Below are 26330 nucleotides of genomic sequence, written 5' to 3'. Positions count from 1 at the left end.
AACAGCCCTGGGTATGATTCCTCACAAACTACGAAGACATATTAAAAAAAAAAAATAGTAAAAAAGGAAAGAAACAGGAAAAGTTGTTCAAGTCTTGCAGTGACAGCTTGCCTAAGTAATCATTTAAATCCTATCAGAAACCAATTTAATGATAACACCTCTTCCTTTTCTACACAGAACAGAGTACTTTCACCTGATTATTCTATAAATTACGGGTAAAAGAAACAACAAAAGCATCTTTTATTCTACATAAAGTAAAACTGCTAATGCACTACGAAATTTACACAGATCATTATCTTCAGAACAGACTGGTATGACAGATATTTACAAGCAAAGTGGTTTTTCTGTTTTTTTTTGTTTTTTTTTTTTTTAGGGCCAAACGGAGGTATATGGAAGTTCCCAGGCTAGGGGTCAAATCGGAGCTGTAGCTGTCGATCTATGCCACAGCCACAGCAACTTGGGATCTGAGCTGAGTGTGCAACCTACATCTCGGCTCATGGCAACGCTAGATCCTTAACCCACTAAACAAGGCCAGGGGTCAACCCACGTCATCTTGGATCCTAGTTGGATTCGTCACTGCTAAGCCACAACGGAAACTCCCTACAGTAAAAGCAAGCTTTAAAAAATGCTCATACTACATGTAAGGATAACCTGACCCCCTTGCTGTACAGCTGTACAGTGGGAAAATAAAAATATATATATATTTTAAAAAAAATGGAGAGAAAAAAGCAAAAAAAAAAAATGCTCATACTCTTTTAAGAAATTTCATTAATGCCCATAAAAATACATCTCAAGATGAAGACCATGAAAACATACTACACGCTCTTCCTGAAATTTATCGAGTGGCAAGATTGGCTACTTAACAAGTCTCTGATGTCAAAAACCTAACAGCATCTATTTTAATATATTCAAAACATTAACCACCCCTCACCCACCCCCTCAAAAAAGGCAAAATGCCAATGCCAGAGTTACTGTCAACGAAGTGTAATTTTTTTTTCGAAGCACAAAAATATTTCCAAAAAAGTTTGTTACATCTAGAGGACAATAAAACAAAGAAATATACTATAATTGTCCTAAAAGAAACAAATGAGTTTATCATACTCATGAAGAATAAGCAGAAACTTAATGCCATTCCTTAAACATATAACTAATCAAATTCCAGAGCATTTCTCCAAATACTCAACGCAACTAATATTCTTACAAGTGGAAGTTCAGGAGCTCCCGTTGTGGTACAGTGGTTAACAAATCCAACTAGGAACCATGAGGTTGAGGGTTCGATCCCTGGCCTTGCTCAGGATCCGGCGTTGCTGTGAGCTGTGGTGTAGGTGGCAGACGTAGCTCGGATCTGGCGTTGCTCTGGCATAGGCCGGTGCCTATGGCTCCGACTGGACCCCTAGTCTGGGAACCTCCATATGCTGTGGGAGCGGCCCTAGAAAAGGCAAAAAGACCAAAAAAAAGAAAAAAAAAGGAAGTTCACTTCTTTCTTTCCTAAATCTAGAAGTCAGCATTTGAGGATCAAAAACATAGAGACAGATTTTGTGACCAAGGAGAAACAATACCTATCACTGCATTCGAAGTCTAAAACGAGAAAAAGGAAGAAATAAATGGAGGCGTATTGCCTAGTTTAGAAGAAATAACATTGAAACAGCTTTTGTGTTTAGTTTTTTTTTTTTTTTTAATTTATTTTATAGCCGTACCCACAGCATATTGAAGTTCCTGGGCCAGGGATTAAATCTGAGCCACAGATGTGACCCACACTTCAGCTGTGGCAAGACCAAATCTTTTAACCTATTGTGCCAGATTGGGGATTGAACCGGCAACTCAGTAGCAACACAAGCCACTGCAGTAATATTCTTAACCCACTGTGCAGGAACTCCTGAAAGGCCCTTTCCAAAATCTGTTCATTAAATTAGCACTCAATCCTAAAAGTTCCCCCAATAACAAAACTGCAATGTTTTTCAGGGAAATGTAACTGAGGTTGTATTTATTTTTGTTTTTATTTTTTTGCTTTTATTTAGGGCCGCACCTGTGGCATATGGAAGTTCCCAGGCTAGGGGTCGAATTGGAGCTACAGCTGAGGGCTTATGCTACAGCCACAGCAACACCAGATCTGAGCTGCATCAGCAATCTACACCACAGTTCATGGCAACGCTGGATCCTTAACCCACTGAGCAAGGCCAGGGATCAAACCCACATCTCCATGGATACTAGTTGCATTCATTCCAACTGCACCACAATGGGAATTCTGTATTTTTTTAACTACAAAATTTACTTATTTTAATAAACTTAGCTGCCTAAACATGACAAATCACAATTCCCAAATAAAACTTATAACTAAGAAACAATCAGATTGAGCTTCATATTGAAAAGCTCCAATTTAAATGATAGGATACTCTAAATCAGCATTTTCCAAACTAGGTTCATAAGACATTGTGAGAAACAAGGTGCGGTGACAAAAACAAGTCCAGGAAATTCAAGATTCTGTAATTCCCCACCATGCCCTTCCTTCTCGAATAATATTAACACATTAAAGGTCCTAAGAAGTCCCAGAGGAGTTCCCGTCGTGGCGCAGTGGTTAACGAATCCGACTAGGAACCATGAGGTTGCGGGTTCGGTCCCTGCCCTTGCTCAGTGGGTTAACGATCCGGCCTTGCCGTGAGCTGTGGTGTAGGTTGCAGACGCGGCTTGGATCCCGCGTTGCTGTGGCTCTGGCGTAGGCCGGTGGCTACAGCTCCGATTCAACCCCTAGCCTGGGAACCTCCATATGCCGCAGGAGTGGCCCAAGAAATAGCAACAACAACAACAACAAAAAGACAAAAAAAAAAAAAAAAAAAAAAAAAGTCCCACAGAAAGAAATATGTTAACTTTGCATCCAACATTTTGCAAATTTACTTGGCCAAAAGACGCTTTTTTATTACTAACACTCTAATCTATTGTCATTTCATTTTTTAGCACTTCACAAAAAAAGAATTCTGGAAAAAAAGAACAAGATCTTCAAATTTTTCATTTTATGCCTGCTGTTCTAGCAACATTATTAAAGCACCTCCTTCTACTCTAAAAGTGTCCCAGTTTGGGAGTTCCTGTTGTGGCACAGCAGAAACAAATCCAACTAATATCCATGAAGATGCGGGTTCGATCTCTGGCCTCGCTCAGTGGGTTGGGGACCTAGAGTTGCCACAAGCTGTGTTGCAGGTCGAAGACGCAGCTCATATCCCTTGTGGCTGTGCCCAGCAGCTGTAGCTCCAATTCGACCCTAACCTGGGAACTTCAATATGCCATGGGTGAGGCCCTGAAAAGAAAAAAGAAAAAAAAAGTGGAAATCTCATAAAAATATTAAAGCAAATCCACAGAAGATGTTTTAAAGGGTATTTTTAAAGATTATTCTAGGCCTCAACTATGCAAGTTCCTTAGTCTTTTTAGGGTTGCACCTGCGGTATATGGAAGTTTCCAGGCTAAGGGGTGAATCGGAGGTGTAGCTGCTGACCTATACCACAGCCAGAGCAACATGGGATCTGAGTGGCGCCTGCGACCTACACCACAGCTCATGGCAACGCTGGATCCTTAACCCACTGAGCAGGAATCGAACCTGCATCCTCATGGATGCCAGCAAGATTCGTTTTCACCAAGCCACGAAGTTAATTCCCCGTTCCTTTACACACTCTATTATGTACTCTATTTTCACTCAGTCCAGTCTTCCAGGGTGACCTTTTCCACCTCATGACTTCCAAAATGGCATTTCTAGGCTATTAATTCCCAAATCTTCATTTCCAGTTTAGCCTTTATCTTCTGAATTACAAATCAAATCTGCTAAGCACCCCGTGTCCTAGCAGTGGTCAACATGTCCAAACCTAACAAATCAAATTTCTCTCAAACCACTTAACCAGTTGCCCCAAACCAGAAACTTCTATACCAACTTCTCCTTTGTTCACATTTACCAAGTCATATGAATCCTACCACCTTAAAATACCTAAGTTCCTATTACCACTTTAATGCAGACTACTGTGATTTCTTCCCTAGATGTCTATAAGAAACTCAAATGTTCTCCCTGTCTCCAGTATTATTCCTTAAAGTCACTCTCCACATTGCTGATCTCTCTAAAATATAAATCTGATCATGTCATTCTCATGCTTAAATCTTTCATGATTACCCACTATACTCAGGATAAAGGCCAAATTTCCTAACATGGCCCAAGATATCCTTCATGATCCAGTCTAGCCATTGCCATTAACCCCCTAAACTAGCTCTCCATCCTCCAGGACTCTCATATACATGCTCTTCTTTCGGTAACTCTTCTCTCTCTCATCTCAACCTTTTTCTAGCTAACTTCAACCTTCTTATGTGCTCCCCAATTTAAGTCAATACAGCCCTTATATAAACCACAGTGTAGAGAAGCCCTGTTTACTTGTCTATTCTCTACCAAATTAAGCTCTGTCTGTACAAACTGTGTCTTATGCACTGTCAATGGATATGAGTAATGATGTTCTGGCATCTCAGTTATTATAAGCCATACTGGTATTTCAAACCTATCAGAAATTATACACATTACCTCCCACAAATAAGGACATTATATAATTTTGCTCAGTGCCTACTTAGCATGTTACTGTATTCAAGCAATAATTTACTTAGTTTGGACAGGTAAGTTGAAGTTTGTTCTTAATTCTACAACCAATGGGAAGAGACTGACATATAATCAAAAACTCAATCTGATTAAAGAGTAAATAAATTGAAAAAGAGAAATTAACATATGAGAGCAATTTTTTTGGCCACATCCATAGCGCGCAGACATTCCCGGGCCAGGGATCAAACCTAAACCACAGCAGAGACAAACCCTACTGTACCATCAGAGAACTTCTGATAAGACCAATTTAGAAACTGTTAACACCTAACGTGAAACTATGAGAGTCTGAAATAACGAGGGTGATAGCAAGAAAGGAAAGGAATGCATAACATTAAGAAAGATTTGACAAGACTTGAAAGTAGAGGAAGTATGTAGTTCAGAAATACTGAACATAGGGGAGTTCTCCTCATGGCTCAGCAGTAACAAACCCGACTAGTAACCATGAGGACGTGGGTTCGATCCCTGGCCTCGCTCAGTGGGTTAAGGATCCCGCACTGCCATGAGCTGTGGTGTAGGTTGAAAACATGGCTCGGTTCCTGTGTGGCTGTGGCTCTGGTATAGGCCAGTGGCTACAGTTCTGATTGGACCCCTAGCCTGGGAACCTCCATATGCTGCAGGAGCAGCCCTAAAAGACAAAAAGACCAAAAAAAAAAAAAAAAAAAAAAAAAAGATATCAAACAAAATGACAAAAATCATAGAAAGTAAAACATAGCTTACAATGGTTTATGCTTCTACCACAAAGCTAGACATTTCTTATAACTCTAATATTTAACTTCTTCACATACTAACTACACCACAGACACAGATAAATCTTTTTTTTTCTATTTAGGGCCACATTTGTGGCATACGGAAGTTCCTAGGCTAGGGGTCAAATCAGAGCTACAGCTGCTGGCCTACATAATAGCCACAGCAACTCAGGATCTGAGCCCATCTGCAACCTACACCACAGCTCACAGCAACACCAGATCCTGAATCCACTGAGTGAGGCAAGATATCAAACCTGTATCCTCATGGATACTAGTCTGGGTTTGTTACTGCTGAGCCACAATGGGAACTTCCAGATACTGATAAATCTAGACATTTTTTAAGACTTACAAAAGTGTGGATCACTGTGGCAATTAACCTAAGCCCCCTTTTCTCTCCTGAAAATCAGTGAGCATAACTGCTAGATTCTATGGACATGTATATTTGCCACAGTTAACGCATATTTTCAAAATAAGATCTCCAAAACTTTCCTCTCCACTACAGAATCCTCCTCTTCAAAGAATGCCATATCAAATTTAGAAACTTATAAGACTGTGATATACGTTTAATTAGGAGCAATAACTTAAAAAACAACCTCACAAGAAAATAGTATACAAAACTAGTATTTCACTACTACCTTTGATTTTAAAAGTAACCTATTAATAAAGTTACATGGAGGAAGTGGGGAGGAGACAGGATGTGGGTGCACAAAAGAAAGCCTCAAAGTTTTGGAACACTCTAAGTTTGATGTTTGTTTTATTAGTCATCTATAAGTTATACATTCTTCTATAAAGCTATACATATTATTTTGTATATTATTTTATTTTTTGGCCATAGTATGCAGTGGCTTGATGTGGGATCTCGGTTCCCAGAGAAGGGACTGAATCTGGGCTGCACTGGTGAAAGTGCTAAGTCCTCACCAACAGATCACCAGGGAATTCCATATACATTTATTTTTTTACAAAGGAACCTGGCTTTCTCTCAGAAAAGAACACAATTTCTACTAACACTCAATATAAATCCTAATTCTATACTGGAAATATTTAAAAATGATTATCATATAGTTTGTATCATGAACTTTGCAGAATGTTTAGAATGTCCACTAGTGAAATACAAACTGACCATATACAAACATCTATCATACTCCCTCCCTAAAAAGAACAAAAAGAATAAAGGAATAAAAAAGTTAAAATTAATTCACAAGCACAAAATGCAAAAGACAATAATAGATTTTCTTTTTTTAAATGCAGAGGTCCATTCCTCTGACTAGAGAAAACAGAGAAAAGGAAAGAAAGAAAATTACTAAAGGATTAATATAAGGAAATTTCTCAGAAATTAAGGACATGTGTTTCCAGACTGGGCCACCAGATACCATATTAGCACAATAACTGAAAAAATACCTCCCCTCCCAAAGTTTCCAAATCATGAAGTTTGAGCACATTAGGAATAAACATCCTAAAACCTCCAAACAAATCTTATGTAAAGGTTCAAGAACAGAAATGTCACTCTTTACCCTGTACCTCTTTATGTTACAAGGCAAAAGTACAGAAGAGAAAATGTTCTAAATGTTCAAAAGTAATATCATACCTCAAACTGTCTAGAGTTTATTCAAGGGATAAAATTAGTCTTTAAAGAAAATTTCCTAAAAAGCTAAGATTTGTCAAAGATTTAACTAGCTTTGAGTAAAATCATTAAAATCATTATTAAAATTCAATGTTAACTTTATCTAAACTCTTCTTGCTCCTAAAGATTTTGGTTACTTTAATTTAGGTTGGTAAATAATCTAAAAATGAAGTATATATTTTAAAAACCATGGAGCAAGAAGGGCTGTGGGCAAGGGGCAGGTAGCTGGACAAAAGACAAACAGAAATCAGAGTTCCCCTCATCGCGCAGCAGAAACAAATCTGACTAGGAACCACGAGGTTGTAGGTTCGATCCCTGGCCTTGCTCAGTGGGTTAAGGATCCAGCGTTGCCGTGAGCTGTGGTGTAGGCAGCACATGAGGCTCGGATCTGGCCTGGCTGTGGCTGTGGCTGGCAGCTGTAGCTCTGATTAGACGTCTAGCCTGGGAATCTCCATATGCTGCCAGTGCAGCCCTAAAAAAGACAAAAGACAAAAAAAAAAAAAAAAAAAAAGACAAACATATCTCAGAACAAAAGCCTTTAATACCTAAGTTTTTCAAAAAATAAGTTAGTGATAACTAATTTTTTATTAATCTAAATCATTCAAATGTGAAAACTGAGAAGTAATTTTCTTAAATATATCAGAAATGTAGAGATTCAAAGTTAAGAAAAAATTAAAAAAAAAAAGTTAAGTAAAAAATACAGATCAATCACACACGGCTCTATTATTCACCTTAAGCAGATTCATGATGCAAGATAGTATGTATCCATCTCTACCACAATGAATTCTTTTCCATCAGGAAGTAAGTTTTAATTATCTTTGTATACTGACTGACTAATATAGCACCAGGCACAAATATTTACTGAATAAATAAATGAGTGCATGGAAAGGCCTAACTATATAGAAGTAAAATTTTCTTCAATACCATGTTTTTAACAAACTAAGACTATAAAAGGGAAAATATTGACTTTTAAATCAAATAAAAAAATTTTCATATTCATAAGGCATTATATACTTCTTCAAATACTGTAAATTCATAGCTAATTTATAAGAGCTTGCATTTCTTATCAATATCACTTTTTCCTTTAATTAACTTTATTTGTGGAATTACCTTCATACAGAGGACAAATTCTGAATTCCAACAGTATCCCCAGCATCCCCACTGCAACTATCACACCAGCCTCTCTTTAGACACACAAACACTATCACCCTCAAACCTTGTTCCTTCAAATGGATTATGCAGTTATGATGACATGTGTTTGAAAAAAAAATGCATCACTTTTACCAAAGCTACAAATAAAACAAGTCTGTTTGCAAAACAAAAGCTTCAGGATTACCCTCCACCCTCAACAGAATCACCTGTTAATCAGTAGTTCCCATGGAGTTCCCGTCATGGCTCAGGTGGCTCAGGGGTTAACAAACCCAGCTAGCATCCATGAGGACTCAGGTTCAATCCCTGGCCTCACTCAGGGAGGTAAGGTCTGGTGTTGCTGTGAGCTGTGGTGTAGGTCGCATATGTGGCTCAGATCCCAAGTTGCCATGGCTGTGGTATAGGCTGGCAGCTACAGCTCTGGTTTGACCCCTAGCCTGGGAACCTCCATATGCCAAGGGTACAACCCTAAGAAAACAAAAGAAAAAAAAAAAAAAAACACTAGTTTCCAGAGAATAACTCAGTATTCACCTACAAGAAAATATGTCCTAAACAATTATCAATCAATTTATGAGTATCAAAGCTTAACCTAATCAGTAGTTATAACCCATCTGATTTATAACACAAATGCTACTAATTACCAATGAATCTTATCTAATATTCTTTTCATTGGGCATAACAGGGTTGCCACTTGGAAAAAATTGAACAATACTTGCCACATATACCAAGAAGTAATTTTTAAAGCCTAAAATTAAGGGTTATTAATTTTAATTGTTCATCATCCCCATTAGTCTGAACTATAGCTGGCATTACTGTCTAAATTCAAGATTGAAAACTAATAGCAATCCTAAAATGATGCAAATAGACAAAAGATGCTTTAAAAAAAAAAAAAGATCTGTCACCTCTAAAATGCTACTTTATTTTGAAATCACATATTAGAATAAATTGCGACCAAAAAAAACCAAAAAAAACAAAAAAAACTTCCTTTCCCAGTCTTAGTTTGACGCCTTGAAGAAAGATGTTTGAGAAATATAAAGGTCGAAGTTTTTCAAACACAACCCTAAAAAAAGGTGGAAAGTGAAAAGCATTCATTCTTATAATCTCTATTAATCCCACAACAGGGAAAGGAAGAAAGCAAAACAGGTCAAATGCAAATCAATCACCTTAAATATTTGGTAAAGCTATTAAGATCTGCTAAAGAGGAAATTACTGGCTAAAATCAGACTAGGATATATCTGTGTGAATTTTTCATTTATCCAAGCTATTGCCATCTCATACTACCCCCCAAAAAAGGACAGAAGTTCCTGCCTTGGTACAATCAGTTAAGAATCCAAATGCAGCAGCTCAGCTCAGTGGGGGGTACAGGTTTGATCCCTGGCCCAGCACAATGGGTTAAAGGATCTGGTGTTGCTGCAGCTGGGGCTCAGATTCAATCTCTGGGCCTGGGAACTTCCATATGCTGTGGGTGAGGACGTTAAAAAAAAAAAAAAAAAAGTAATCAAGGGTTGAAACATAATCTTGAAAAAATAAAAAAATATATAATTCCTACACCCTTACTGACAAAGTATTGGAGAACATTTATATAACGCAATGCAAGCCATTACTGCTTAGTATTTTTACCGCAGAGGCACAGGATACAATTAAACAGCTCTGCTGAGCAAACCTGCCTTGTAAATGGATCACTAATTATCTATAAATTATAAAAATATACCATAAATAAGGTGAAAGGGATATTATTCTCATTTTAAACTACAGACTCTTGGAGCACCCTTTGTGGCGCAGTGGAAAAGAATCTGACTAGTATCCATGAGGAATGAAGGTTCAATCCCTGGCCTTGCTCAGTGAGTCAGGGATGTGGCATTGCTTTAAGCTGTAGTGTAAGCCACAGACGCAGCTCAGATCCCGAGTTGCTGTGGTTGTGGTGTAGGCCTGCAGCTACACCTCCAATTCGACCTCTAGCGTGGGAACTTTCCTATTGTATGGATGCAGCTCTAAAAATAAGAAGAAACTACAGACTCTTACACTGTGACTCAATAAAAAGTGTTCTGGGAGTTCCCGTCGTGGCGCAGTGGTTAACGAACCCGACTGGGAACCATGAGGTTGCCAGTTCGATCCCTGGCCTTCCTCAGTGGGTTAAGGATCCAGCGTTGCTGTGAGCTGTGGTGTAGGCCAGTGCCTACAGCTCCGATTCAACCCCTAGCCTGGGAACCTCCATATGCCTCGGGAGTGGCCCCAGAAAAGACAAAAAAAAAAAAAAAAAGAGTGTTCTGGGGGAAGAAAAGACTGCTCAGGTTCTCAAAGTTTCGGCTTCTCTGAACTCTTTTATAGTTCTGAAAATGGAAGGATTCCCCCCTCCCCAATTTCTGTTGATTAAATCTACCCTTGTTTTCTATTTTAGAAGTTAAAACTAGTGTTGCTGTTTAGTCAATATGTAATTTTAATTTTGTAAAAAGTTCTGGGAAGTTCCAGTTGTGGCTTAGTGGTAATGGGTCCAACTTGTATCCATGAGGATGCAGGTTTGATCTCTGGCCTTGCTCAATGGATTAAGGATCTAGCATTGCCATGAGCTGTAGTGTAGGCTGCAGACACCTGGCTTGGATCCCGTGTTGCTGAAGCTGTAGCTCCAATTCGACCCCTCGCCAGGGAACTTCCATATGCCATACCTGAGGCCCTAAAAAGCAAAAAAGGAAAAAAAAAAGTTCTGGAGATTGGCTGCATAACAATGTAAATATACCTAGCAGAACTGAACCATACACACTTAAAAATGGATATAATAGTAAAGTTTAAGTTATGTATATATTACTTTAATTTTAAAATTGTAAAGAAAAAAAAAGTTAAAATAGAAAATTTTAGTAGTCAAAACATTCTCTGACATGAACCGTACAAATGTTTTCTTAGGTCAGTCTCCCAAAGCAATAGAAATAAAAAACAAAATAAATCAATGGGGCCTAATCAAGCTTAAAAGCTTTTGCACAGCAATGGAAACCATTAAAAAAAAAAATAAAATACAACCTACAGAATGGGAGAAAATAATGGCAAATGATGCAACTGACAAGGGCTTAACCTCCAAAATACACAAACAACTCATACAACTCAACAGCAAAAAAACATTCAACCCAATTGAAAAATGGGCAGAAGACCTGAAGAGACATTTCTCCAAAGATACACTGATAGCCAATTGGCACATGCAAAAAAGCTCAACATCACTAATTAGAGAAATGCAAATCAAAACTACAATGAGGTACCACTTCACACCGTCAGAATGGCCATCATTAGTAAATTTACAAATTACAAATGCTGGAGAGGGTGTGGAGAAAAGGGAACCTTCCTACACTGTTGGTGGCAATGTAAAGTGGTACAATCACTATGGTAAACACTATGGAGGTACCTCAGAAAACTATATATAGAACTACCATATGACCCAGCAATCCAACTTCTGGACATATATCCATACAAAAAGATACATGCACCTCTGTGTTCATAGTAGCACTAGTCACAATAGCCAAGACATAAAAACTTAAATGTCCATCAACAGATGAATGGCTTCGGATGTGGTACATATACACAATGGATTACTTCTCAGTCATAAAAAAGAACAAAATAATACCATCTGCAGCAACATGGATGGACCTAGAGACTCTCATATTAAGTAAATCAGAAAGACAAATACCACATGGTATCTCTTATATCTGGAATCTAATATATGGCAAAAATGAACCTATCTACAAAAAGAAACAAACTCAGGGATGTGGAGAAAAGACCTGTGGTTGCCAAGGGGGAGGAGGAGGAGGGAGTGGGATGGACTGGGAGTTCAGGGATAGTAGATGCAAACTATAGCATTTGAAGTGAATAAGCAATGAGATTCTGCTGTATAGCACAGGGAACTATATCTAATCACTTGTGATGAAACATAAGGGAGGATAATGTGAGAAAAAGAAAATATATATATATGTATATAAATAACTGGGTCACTTTACTGTACAGCAGAAATTAACAGAACATTGTAAATCAACTATAATAAAAATTTTTTAACTACCATATGATTTTATTAAAATATTTTAGACTTACTGTCATTTAAAAATAATTACTTGTTAACAAAATCAAAATATTAAATTTACAAAACTATTTCAAACAAAATATTAGCAAAACATTCTTTTGCATTTTTGCAAATCTCTTTAATGTCTAGATTAATAAAGACAGCCTGATTTTCATACCCACTTTTGCATTCAATACACATTATTTTAACTGAAGTATATGAAGAAAAGTCAACCTCATGCAAATGTGTAGTGGGAAGAAAAATGGAGTATTTCAATAGCTTTTTCAGATAACTGTGGATATTTTTTGATTTTTCACCAAAACTCGACAAGTGGCAGTTTCTTAAATGCTGTTACAACATGGAATCTGAAACCTATCAATGAACATTTCCTACTCTGATATATTGAAATCCATTGATTATCTTCCATTTTCAGTGGATCCTTTTACTCATGCATGACTTTTTTTTTTTTTTTTTAATTTTTTTCGGATATGTGCTGCCGAAGTGAGCACACATGCATGACTTTTTGTAACACTATGCATTGGTTATTTATAAGTCAAGTATTGGGACCTATCAAGCTTAAAATAGCAAACACAAGTCTTCCAAATTTCTATTTTCACAAATATTGACAGTTGGTCTTGCAGTAACAGGCTCACTCGGTTTAGTTTGTTTTTGCTTTAGGGCTGCACCCGAGGCATACAGCAGTTCCCAGGTTAGGGGTAGAATCAGAGCTGTAGCTGCAGGCCTATGCCACTGCCACAGCCACAGCCACACAGGATCCAAGTGGTGCCTGTGACCTACACTACAGCTCACAGCAACGCCTTAATCCACTGAGCAAGGCCAGGGATTGAACCTGCATCCTTATGGATGCTAGTCAGATTCATTAACCACTGAGCCACAATGGGAACTCCAACACTGGATTCTTACTGAGCCAGACCAGTGATGGAACCCACATCCTCATGGATACTAGTTGGGTTCGTTATCGCTGAGCCACAAAGGGAATTCCTGGTTTAGTTTTGAGAAAATGTCTGTGGAACGAATACACAAGTCTTTATAACTATACTTTGTCAGCCATTCTTTCAAATAAAAATGGTATTTCATTAAAAAAATTAGCTAGTTCAGCATGCAACTCAAACAACCGCACTAGTTCTTTTCCTTGAATTAACCATCAGATTTTGTATTTAGTAAAAAGTGGTTTACAAGACTTTCCATTTCATTACACAAAATAAAATTTAAAACATAAAGAGTAAGACAATAGAAATAAGTTCCATTACTTCATCAATAAAAGTATAACTAGAATTTATTTCACTTATTTATTTTGCTTTTTAGGGTCACACCCACAGCATGTGGTAAGTTCCCAAGCTAGGAATCGGAGCTGTAGCTGCTGGCCTATGCCACAGCCATAGCAACGCAGAGCTGCATCTGTGACCTGCACCACAGCTCACTGCAATGTCTGATCCCTGACCCACTGACTGAAGCCAGAGATCAAACCTGCATCCTCATGGATACTAGTCCAATTAATTTCCACTGTGCCACAGTGGGAATGCCTAGAATTTATTTTTATTTTTTAATTTTTTTGTCTTTTTAGGGCCACACTTGTGGCACATTGAGGTTCCCTGGCTAGGGAACCACAGCCACAGCAACACAGGATCTGAGCCAAGTCTGTGACCTACACCACAGCTCACAGCAACACGAGATCCTTAACTCACTGAGTGAGGCCAGGGAGTGAACCCGAGTCCTCATGAATACTAGGTCAGGTTCATTACCCACTGAGCCATGACAGGAACTCCCTGGAATTTATCTTTTAATTCCAAGTGCAGGAGTTCCCGTTGTGGCTCAGTGGTTAATGAATCCGACTGGGAACCATGAGGTGAGGGTTCGATTTCTGGCCTTGCTCAGTGGGTTAAGCATCCGGCATTGCCGTGAGCTGCGGTGTAGGCTGCAGATGCAGCTCGTATCTCGTGTTGCTGTGGCTGTGGCGTAGGCTGGTGGCTACAGCTCCGAATGGACCCCTAGCCTGGGAACCTCCATATGGCATGGGAGTGGCCCTAGAAATGGCAAAAAGACAAAAAAAAAAAAATTAATTCCAAGTGCACAATGATGTCCTAAACTAGTACAGTTTAGTGCTACTGTCTTAATTCATGCAATTTTACCCATCATTGATTTTGCAAATGTCAATATGGCAAATAACGCATGGCTTTTATTGAGAAAATAGTTTTGATCTAGAGAATCCCCACAAAGTCTGGAGAATAACCAGAAGTTTGGGAAATAGACTTTGAAAATCACTGAAATAGCTGATGCATTACTTGAATGATTAAGAAAAACACATTTTGGAGTTCCCATGTGCTTCAGTGGGTTAAAGATCCAGTGTTGTCACTGCAGTGGCTCAGGTTACTGCTATGGTATGGATATGATCCCTGGCCTGGGAACTTCCACATGCCTCAGGAGCAGCCACCTCCCACAAAATTTTTTTATTACATATTCCATTGTAACAAGGGTGTTTAAATAAATACACATATAATCTGGTATTATACTGATAATCACTGATAATCTGGTATTTCACACAATCAGAAACTCAAACATAGAATTAATTACAGAATAAGATACTTCTTTTGTCTTTTTTTTTTTTTTTAGTGCCACACCCGTGACATATGGAGGTTCCCAGGCTAGGGGTCTAATCAGAGCTGTAGCCGATGGCCTACACCACAGCCACAGCAACACCAGATCCGAACCGCATCTGCAACCTACACCACAGCTCACGGCAACGCTGGATCCTTAACCCACTGGGTGAGGCAAGGGATCGAACCTGCAACCCCATGGTTTCTAGTTGGATTTGTTTCTGCTGCGCCACGACAGGAACTCTGGTACTTCCTGAATAAAAAAAACAAATAATTACCAAATACCTATCATAAGTCAGACTCTGAGCTAGGAGCCTTTACATTTCCCTTTCTTGGGTAAATCACAGAAGCCCATAGACCAGATTGATGATTTTAATATATGAGAAAAATATTTACCCTGAAATCTTTCAGATCTTACATTTTAAGATTAAACTTTCATGGCTGCAAGAAAAATCTTAAAATTCACCATAAAGCACAAGATAGCATCTTTAAATTCTATTTTAAGCACTATGCCATGAAGCTAAAAACAGGCTTGCTCACATTCAGAAATCCAAATACAAAATGAATTGCTTTGGCTGTGTACTGCTAGAAACCCATAAAGAGTCTACATTCCATTTCTCCTCAAACCAAACAACCCTTACCTGTTACAAATGTAATTCCAATTTTTAAGTAAAACTCCAATATTAATACTATAGTGGATACATTAAATGTGGTAACAATTTAAAAAAAATAACAAAATCATCAAAACAAGTTAAGAACTTTTTGACATAGACACTGATGAATTTAAGAGGTAAACCTATATAAACATACATAAGAAATACCTGTATGGTAAAAAAGAATGAGACCATCTCATTTTGGGACATGTCATGGAAAGAGCTTAAATATAGCATATTGTTAAGTGAAAAAAGCAAGTCAAAGGATACTATGTCTAGGAGTTCCTGTTGTGGCACAGCGGAAATGAATCCGACTGGGAACCATGAGGTTGCAGGTTCGATCCCTGGCCTTGCTCAGTGGGTTAAAGATCTGGCGTTGCTGTGAACTGTGGTGTAGGCGAGCAGCTACAGCTCTGATTAGACCCCTAGCCTGGGAACCTCCATATGCCGCACCATGGGTGCAGCCCTAAAAAAAGACAAAAAAAAGGATACTATGTCTAGTAAGTATAGCATGATTATATATAGTGATGTGTATGCATTCTTTTAATGAGTACTTAAGAGTTTAGTCTTTGTCTCTAGTTCTGAATCTAGACATATACACACACATACAATAAATGTTATACAGACATATATAATGAAGTGTCCAAAGAATAATGAATAGGTCAGACACAAAAGGCCACATATTATATGATTCCATTTATACAAAATGCTCAATGCAGGCAAATCTACAGGTAAGAAAGTAGATTAGTGTTTGCCCAATGGTGGAGGGAGTTGTGGGCAATGAGGGTGATAGCTGAAGGGTGCAAGACTTCTTTGGGAGGATAAAAAAAAAAATGTTCTGAAATTGTGGTGATGTCACACAACTTTTTTAAGAAGATTAATCCCACTTTAAAATTTTTACTCTGGGAGTTCCCATGGGGCGCAGTAGAAACAAATCCGACTAGGAACCATGAGGTTGGGGGTTCCTTCCCTAGCCTCGGGCAGTGGGTTAAGGATCTGGCATTGCCATGAGCCGTGGCGTAGGTCGCAGATGTGGCTTGGATCTGGTGTTGCTGTGGCTCTGGTATAGGCTGGCAGCTGTAGCTCCGATTAGACCCCTAGCCTGGGAACCTCCATATGTTGCAGGTACAGCCCTAAAAAGCAAAAAATAAAAATAATAAAATAAAATTTTTACTCTGCTACTTATCATTACAATATTATCTATATAACTTAAAAGAAATGTAAAAGGCAAACTTAAAACAGTCTTTCATTAATTATTCTGGATTTAATGTTATTCAAATTCATCTACGAAGCAGCCATGATGAAAAGTGTGAAGATATGACTACCTCAGAATATTCACAATTTAGACTGTCATATAAACATGAGACTCTGCCCCCTAACAGAAAGAAATCTTGAACATAATTTGTTCATTTGACAAATACATCTTAGGCACCTAGGGTGTTCATAGAGTAGGGATGGGGAATTACAGAGCAGTGTACAAAGCAGAATACCAGTCAACAACAACAACAAAAAGCAAACTAATAGCTCTGGCTTTAAGTTAAAGACTTTTGCTGCATAATGGAGGAAACAAATCACACACACAAAATGTTCTGGGGTCAGTCAGACTACAGAAAATCTTGAATACCAAACTGAGAGCTAAGACTTTATCCTGTTTTCGATGGAAAGCCAATGAAGTGACAGGATGAAAGGAGTTTTGGGAAATTTGACTTGGCAACCAAAGGGTAAACTGAAAGCAAGGAATAGCAGGAAAAGTAAGAAAGAGGTGACTTTTTAAAAATAGGAACATATACAATAGTCCTGTGAGTTATTGATATTTCAAAGTTATTAATTAATATTCAAAGGGTTTATGTTTGGTTTTTTTTGCTTGATCTAAGGTGAAGCAGTGAAGGAAAAGGTGATTTCTTCATTTAGATGAATTTTATAAGTTCATGCCTAAGAATAAAGGTTTACCAGAGAATTCTGAGGGAAGGGAGGAATCCAGGAGTTATTTTTTCATGTGATACCCTAAAACCAATAGTAAAGGGAATCAGAGGCAATAAATTTGGGAGTTCCCATTGTGGCTCAGCAGTAACAAACCTGACTAGTATCCATGAGGATGCAGGTTCGAACCCTGGCCTCGCTCAATGGGTTAAGGATTACCTTGAGTTGTGGTATGGGTCGCAGACATGGCTTGGATCCCTTGTTGCTGTGGCTGTGGTGCAGGCTGGCAGCTGTAGCTTTGTTTTGACCCCTCACCTGGAAACTTCCATATGCCATGGGTGCGGCCCTTAAAAAAAAAAAAGGAATGTGAGTCCCACTTTTTTTTTTTTAATTTTTTTTTTTTTTTTAGGGCCGCTCTCTCGGCATATGGAGGTTCCCAGGCTAAGGGTCCAATTGGAGCTACAGCTGCCAGCCTACTCCACAGCCACAGCAACGTGGGATCTAAGCCGAATCCTTAACCCACTGAGTGAGGCCAGGGATCGAACCCACAACCTCATGGTTCCTAGGATTTGTTTCCGCTGTGCCATAATAGGAACTCCAAGTTCCACAATTTTTAACATGGAAGGGGAAATAGTACTGTTGCAAACATTTTGTAGTAAGACTAGCAAAAAGTACACAGCAATTAGTACTATTCCTGAAATTGACAGTAAAGGACAACTAAGTATTTTTAAATTTGTCTATCACCTATTTTCTATAAAATTCTAATGACACAATTTGTTACATAAATGCTGAAGACTGGAGTTCCTGTGGTTGCTCAGTGGGTTAGGGACCCCCACATTATCTCTGTGAGGATGCAGGTTCAATCCCTGGCCTTGCTCAGGTGGTTAAGGAGCCAGCATTGCTGTGGCTGTTGTGTAGGCCTCAGCTGCACCTCTGATTCAACCAACCCCTAGCCTGGGAACTTGCATATGCTGCAGGTGCAGCCATAAAAATAAAAATAAAATAAAATAAATGCTAAAGATTTATGTGAGGACCAAATTTAACACATCAATTTACAGAGTGATCAACTTCATATCCGTAATTACATCAGCCATTTCTTCTTAATAAAAGGCAATTATAAAAACAAAGTAAAAGTGTACAGGCAAGAAGAAACAAAACAATGAAAATGTAATTAAAATTAAAAGGTAGGAGAAGAGACGTTAAAAATGATGAGTAAAAAGATTAAGAGGATAAAACAAAGCAAATTAAAAGTTTAAAACTTTTCAGATGTTGCACAAATATTTCTCTCTCTCTTTTAGGCTGTGGCGGCGGCATGAAGAAGTCCTGGGGTTAGGGAGTGAACCCACGCCACAGGTATACTCTGAGGCAGAGCAGTGACAATGCTGGATCCTTAACCCTCTGTGTCACCACAGAACTCCACAAATACCATTCTTAACTCAATTCACATATGCATTTATTGATTTAACCCACAAAGGTTCTTAAAATAGAAAAGTGTTTTCATTGGCCTATGTAACCTCCTTTCTCTAAGGTCCTCCTTGAAACAATGTTACCTACCAATATTATACTATGGCAACACTTTGCTTTGAGATTAAAAATATGGGTATGGCAAAAATTCTCATTTGTGCTTTCTTTATACTAATGCTCAGCATTGCCTTTTTAAAAAAATACCTGTTTAAAAACAGGTGGGCGGAGTTCCCGTCGTGGCTCAGTGGTTAACGAATCCGACTAGGAACCATGAGGTTGCGGGTTCGGTCCCTGCCCTTGCTCAGTGGGTTAACGATCCGGCGTTGCCGTGAGCTGTGGTGTAGGTTGCAGACGCGGCTCGGATCCCGCGTTGCTGTGGCTCTGGCGTAGGCCGGTGGCTACAGCTCCGATTCAACCCCTAGCCTGGGAACCTCCATATGCCACGGGAGGGGCCCAAGAAATAGCAACAACAACAACAACAACAAAAAGACAAAAGACAAAAGACAAAAAAAAAAAAAAAACAGGTGGGCATCTAAATAAGACACATAAACTTGAAATATTAGGTTACAATAATTTCCAAATTGAACATATTTGAAATAAGTTATACATGCTATTTCATAATCTACTTCATACTTTATCAAATGTTCTGATTCAGCAGCAATGTTTACTTATATTTTATAAAGTCTATCTCACCATCATTTAATAATCTTATCTGACAGGTTTACAGAAACAGAAACAATAAAGGTACAGGCAATGAACAAATCAAAAATTACTTATTTCAATCACAACATCTCACCTAATCAAAATTCTATTTGCACTGTTCCCTGAAGCACAAAAAAATGTCTGTCAAATAAATATAATTAGAATAAAACATTTTTGCAAACTTTTTTATCAGGCTGTTTGTCAAAACACTGCTTAAAATAGCAAAAAAAAAAAAAATTGGAGGTAATCTAATTGTCCAATGATAGGGGACTAGCTGAATAAAATAAATGTTAACTTTTTTTTTTTTTTTTTGTCTTTCTGGGGCTGCACCCAGGGCATATAGAGGCTCCCAGGCTAGGGGTCGAATTGGTGCTGTAGCCGCTGGCCTATGCCACAGCCATAACAATGCCAGATCCTTAACCCACTGAGCGAGGCCAGGGATCCAACCTGCATCCTCATGGATGCTAAGTCAGATTTGTTTCTGCTGAGCCATGATGGGAACTCCTAACGTTAACTTTCAAATGATCTATATTTACTAATCTGGAAAGACAGCTACAAAAACAGCAGATTACATTATATAATAATGTAAATTTCAACTCAGAATATCAAACTTTTGGTGTGTGTGTTATATGTTCCAATTGTTCTAAAAAATTACTAATGAAAGTTAATCATTAAAGTTATACCTCACAGGCTGCTACTGTGGTTAGAAGATCGTAGGCAGAATACCCTAATAGTGATATCTGAATAAAATATAAATAATTTCTGCATTAAAAAAAAAATCAGGGAGTTCCTGCTGTGGCAAGTAGGTTAAGAATCTGACTGCAGCAGTTTGGCCAGCTGCAGAGGTGTGGGGGGTTTTTTTGTGTTTTGGGTTTGTCTTTTTTTTTTTTTTGCCTTTTCTAGGGCCGCACCCACGGCCTATGGAGGTTCCCAGGCTAGGGGTCGAATAGGAGCTGTAGCCAATGGGCTACACCAGAGCCACAGCAACGTGGGATCTGAGCCTCATCTGCAACCTACACCACAGTTCACTACAACGCCAGATCCTTAACCCACTGAGCAAGGCCAGGGATCGAACCTGCAACCTCATGGTTCCTAGTCGGATTTGTTAACCACTGAGCCAAGATGGGAACTCCCAGAGGTGTGGGTTTGAGCCAGCCCAGCACAATGGTTTAAAGGATTCACCCTTGCTTCAACTGTAGTTTGAATTAAACCCGTGCCCTGGGAACTTCCATATGCCATGGGTACAGTCATAAAAAAAAAAAAAAAAAAATGCAAAAAAAAAAGATTACAAATAAACAGTATAATCTCTTTTTGTGATGAATATACATATGCATTTGCTTACAGAGAGAAGGTCTAAATGGCAAGACACCCAGATGTCAACTATGATTATTTCTAAGTGCTGGGATTGCAGGTGCTATTTAGTTTTCTACTTACTTTTCAGTACTCTCTGAAACTTTCATAAGTAAAATGATATTTGCAGAATTAACATCTATAATTCTAACAAACTCCAAAGTCTTCCTTGCAAAAAGTCCAAGGAATATCCAAAAATACCCTGGCATAGAGCAAGAAGGAAAGTATTAGCAACAACATTACTAGAATTCTTTGTGAGCAAGGAACCCTAGAGGGCTCCAAGACTGGCAGGGCACCTTTAAAGAAGCCTACAGTACACGGTTTTGAAATGACAAGACCTAGGCTGAAGTCCTTGCCACTTTTATTTGTATGACCTTGAGCTAGTCACTTACCCTTTCTGGGCTTACTTTATTGATAAAAGGGAGATATCACCTGCCTTTCCTACCTCAAAGAATTGTTGGAAAAATCAAATGAGATAATGTGATACATTATGAACTGCGAATATATTATTTTGAATCATATATATTATGGAACATTATGAATCATAAGATATTACTCAAAAAAATTTTTTGTGTTTAATGCCAGAACAGAATACTACAGAACACACTAAAATCAATTTCACAGAATTGAACAGTATTGAATGGGTTTTGTTTTTAAAGGCTACATCTCATCAACACCCAGTTTTTCAGAAACTTAGATAATTCTTCCCAGCCCCTACTACAACTCTAAGCCATTTCCTTTTCTTATCCTTAGTTACAAGCAAGAAAGGGTACAAATTACACTGAACTTTTAAAAAGCCTCAGCAAGAACCCTAGCAGCATGTTGATGGAGTTCAACCAGGAGAAACCCAAGGTTAATCAGCTATGGACTCACCACTAAGCACTACTGCAATCAACAGGGATTACAAGAGACTCTTTGAAGAGAAAGACAATACAATCACACAGAAGAAAACAGCAGAGGAAAGGTGGTATTTCAAAACAACTATAGGAAATACTTAAAAACTAAAGCGTTCTACAAATTGTTTTTAAAACTGTTCAAAAAATGGTGACTAAAAAGCCATCCAAATATGGCACTTGAGAAAAGCAAATTATGGAGATTCAAATCAAATCCATGAATAAACTGTCACATTTACTTGCTTCTATCTGAAATAAAAGCAGACAAATTACACCACAAAGGTCAAAATTAAGTGGCTATTTCTTGAACAAAGAGAGGCAGTATATGACAACAGAATTTACTGGCAACTTATATAGATACTACTTTTAAAAGTATGATTTTTAAAATATGATTTTTCTTCTTCTTGAATTCCATTACTTACTCCACTAAAATTATAATGGAATTCTTTCTTCCTACTGTTCCTCTTGTGACTAAAAATGGCAATATAACTCAATTTGAGTTTTAATGCAAAAAAAAAAAATTGTAATTTTTTAAAAAGTACTTTAGAACTACATGAAGCTGTTAGATAACTTCCAAGATCATCCGGCCATCACACCCTCCTGTTTTTAAGTTCCTAAAAATAATAAAATGCTCACTCTCCGCACTCTTACAAATGTCATTTATGGGTATTTCCCTAATGAAAAATTAAACCTTTCATAAACAAATGCGTACAGAGAATTTTTTGATAGGTATTACTCACAATCTAATTTTATGGGCAATATCTTTAAGTGTTGCCACTTGCACTATTCCTAAAGGGGATACAGGTCTATCCATTTTCCACATCTGATCTTGCAGATCTGTTAACAGATTTAAAAGGACTCACTAAAATGGGCCATGAGGAAAATAATCATGAATACAAATCACAGCAAAATGAAATGCGGATTGTAAATTTATATAATAAAAAGTCACTGTATTTACTCAAAGCCTCATGCTGGAAATTTGGAGTATTGTGTTTTCACCTAAAACTTTGAAAAATCCGAGCTTTTCTTCATTCTTACTCTGATTTTTCATTCCTTATTAGGAATAAATGCTATTTACCTCCAAAAACCATAAATAAAAAACACTCATAAAATATAATTTCCAAAAGGGATACCTTCCAAAGCTCACTGCACAGAAAATTACATACACATATTCTCAAATAACTATGGTAGAGGCATTTCTAAGATCTTCTCCTCTAAAAACAAAAACAGAAACCCAGCAAATGTAACCACAATTAAATATATACAAAATGTTTAACACAGCTATCACTAGCTAAGCAATTTATCCCAGCTCCAAGCAATTTATCACAGCTCCTCAAAGTACTAGTCACACACAGTGCCCAATGCCTGACCAGTATGTTTAGAGTAGTTATTACAATTTGAAAAAAACTATACAACAGAACAAAATAGTAGGGGGAAAAAAAAACTCCTTTAGAAAAACAAGTAGATTTCGAAGAGAGTGAAAAAGGAGACCAATTTTAGAAAAATAATGCCCCCCTCCCCCCAGTGTTTAGTGTTTATCTGATGCAGGCTCATTTTTGTAAAGAGAAACTTTACCTAACAAGATTCACACCAGGGATCTGATCTATCCCCAAAGGCACTTTCTTAAAATGAGAAAGAACAAAGGAGGAAATCTCCCAGCATGTGCTTTCCATACCAGTTTCTTTGGACACCATCAAGAGTGACAACATAGCCAGCACAGGCTTTTCAGCTTTACTCTGCAGTCCACGTATAACAGAACTGATTAGTTATCATTCAAAAGGATTCCTAACAAAATAAATATTAGATGGCAAAGATCAGAGCAACATAGCAACTACATTTTAAGAGTAAAACTATAGAAAACATGTATCTTAAAGTTTCGTACTTTTTTATTTGAAGAGTTAATTATCTCCAAATATTCAAATTCCCTGAGGCTTTTTTTTTTTTTTTTCATTTCAGTCAATAGTTTGTGACTGGAAAAAATGAAAGCATCCCTATTCAATCTGCTCTCCCTTAATTTGCAATTAGAAGTAAATTTAAAAAGAATGACACTCAAAAGCAGAGCTTAAACACACAAATTTTGGAATGTTAGCAGTGAAAAATTATTGTGGAAAACGATTTCCCAGGGAAGCTTTCCACTGGAAAACTCCAGAGACAAACCTGACGTTTGGTTGTTCTGGAAGTTGTTTCATTGTAACAGAGATAATTTTTAAGTAATTTTTATTAATTATAAAACGACAACTCTCCCCAAAGATTTACAACTGTATATCCCATCTCCATTCTGACAGAGATGTCAGTTCTCTGGGTCAAGATACGACCAGCTGCTCGGTTCACACACAGGAAGCCACAGAGAAGGGAATATCGCGTTCACAGCCTCGAAATAATACTCGTTAGTTAAAAACTGATTGGTACTAAAGCAAAATTATTCAAGCGGGGCCCCATTTGTCACAATCCAATCAGGAGGGTTCCACCCCCCCTTCCCCAGCTGCTTGTGTAGTGGTGTATCTGCTTCAGTAAAGAAGCCATCATCAGGTAAAGAAGCTTGGGGTGGGAGAAAAAGCGGGGAAAAGGGGGCACCCTTTCATCCAATTTCGCGAGGCGTGAGTAACTGGTACAGTTGAAAGGAACGGAGGAACGTTCTATTTATTGGGAGTTGAAGTAGGACGAGGGGAGAATTTCGTTCAAATCAACATGGCCAGCAAGATGTCCCTACAAACAAAAGGCAACGGGGGGATATAAACACGAACCATTCACCTCCATCAGCTATAGCATCGCCATCATGGTGTGTGCAGAGACCCCCGAAGGCTCCTCTCACCCTCCACACCAGCCAAAAGGGAAGAAGGGGGAGTAGTTGCTTCCCACCACCTACCACTGCTTCCAAATACACACCCTCCGAGGGGGTTTCAACCCCCAAAGCCCCGCCGCTGCCCAGAATCAGAAAGAGTACCGTCCCGCCCCGACAAACTCCCCCGCTAACCCCCCTGTCGAACCCCAACGCCAGCCCGGGGTTCACTAAACTTTAGCGGAGCTTCTCCCCACATCCCCACCCCTAAGCCCCCAGGATCTTGCTGTCCACCAGTGGGGCACCCCAAGCGCCTCCTGACAGGCGGGCGGCCGGGGAGAGCCGAGTCCCGGGCGGGGGCGGCAGGGAGCCACGGAGGGGCGGGGCGGCCGGAGCCAAGTTCCCGGGGGTCTGGGGAGAGCGCCTGACAGGAGCCCGGGACTGCAAAGGAGGAAGAGGAAGCGGCGGCGAGGAGCTTTCCCAATCCCCCCTACACAAACACCCTGCCCCCGCTCCCCACGGGGGGCGGGGAGGCTGACTGGAAGGTGAAGAAGCCGAGCCCCGAGGACAGCCGCGGCCCCCACCTCCCGACTCCCGATCTCCTCCCCCGCCACCCCCGCCAGAGGCGCCCACAACAATAACACGCCGGGGACGACCCGTCAGCGCCCCCGAGGCACCCGGGGCCCGCGGCCCGCCGCTGCCGGGCCCCCTCTGCCAGGGCCGGGCGCGCCGCTCCTCCCTACAACTCCAGGCCTGGATGGAGTCAGGCTCGAGCGGCCCCCCAGGGTCGGACCCATTCCCCCTGGCACCAGCCGCGCCGTCTCCGCGGCCGAATATTAGAAGTGAATTCGAGCTGCGCTTTACCTTTAGTTCCGCACTGTCCGCCATCTTGCGTCTGTCAGCGCAAGCGCAGTGAATCTCGTCGGGGGCCGCCGCTAGGCCCGCCCCTCTAGCCAGCCTGGCCCCGCCCCGGTCCGTCCCCTCTTGCCCCTCCACCTCCCTGGCCCACCCCCGGCCTCCGCCCCGCTCCCCGTGCTCGCAGCCCCGCCCCGGGCACGTACAGCTGCGAGACAGCCACGTACTATTTAAATAATGGCGCCAAGCGGGGAGGTTTGACAGTTACTCCCCCCCTCTGCTTCCCTGCCCCCCATCCTTGCCAGGCCAGCGCCTTAGGGGAAAGGCCAGAGACAGAGGGCTGCTGGCCTGAAACCCGCCCCTCCGCGGCCTGCGGAACCATTCTGCAAAGCTTCTTTGCCTGCAGTCTCAGGAAACAATAATGCCCCTCTCCCCCAATCAGCAAGTCCTTTTCAGCACCTGCTACCTGCGATGCTACACGTGGGCTAAAAATAACAATCCGTTATCTTTAAGGATCACTTGATGAAGCATTTCCAGGTTCATTAGCTCAGATCCTCCTCATGACGACGCGGTGAGGCAGGCAAGGAAGAGATTACAATTCCTGTGGTATATATATTCAGATATAAAAACTCAGAGGGGAAAAGTGACTTGCCCAAACAAGTACTTAAAAGAAGTTACCCTAAGACAAAATTCTGAAGTTCATTTTTTGTTTTAACAAATAATTATTTAGTGACATTGTACCAGCCCTGTTTCTGGGGGCTATGTTGATATATATACGTTGGGAAGTTAAAAACAATAAAGTCCCTGCCTTCAGTAGTTCTCTAATGAAGGAAACAGACAAGTTAACCAATAAAGATACAATTACAAATGGCGAAGAATACCAAAAATGAGCAAACGGTCCAGTGAGAGAAAACGGGGTTGGGAGAAGA

The 26330-nt window shown here is 39.6% G+C and overlaps 1 protein-coding gene across 1 annotated transcript in view; it reads right to left on the bottom strand.

The window, feature by feature from the left end:
• Positions 1-25461, bottom strand: part of PIAS1 (protein inhibitor of activated STAT 1) — a 130129-nt gene extending 104668 nt beyond the window's left edge. Inside the window, exon 1 of the mRNA XM_003121749.6 lies at positions 25411-25461. Coding sequence (XP_003121797.3) covers positions 25411-25434 — 24 coding nt within the window. The 5' untranslated portion in view covers positions 25435-25461. The remainder of the gene's footprint in view (positions 1-25410) is intronic.

This window comes from Sus scrofa, chromosome 1, assembly GCF_000003025.6.
Source record: "Sus scrofa isolate TJ Tabasco breed Duroc chromosome 1, Sscrofa11.1, whole genome shotgun sequence".
NCBI lineage: Eukaryota > Metazoa > Chordata > Mammalia > Artiodactyla > Suidae > Sus > Sus scrofa.
Note: the sequence above shows the minus strand (reverse complement) of the source record. Positions and strands in the feature narration are given on the sequence as shown.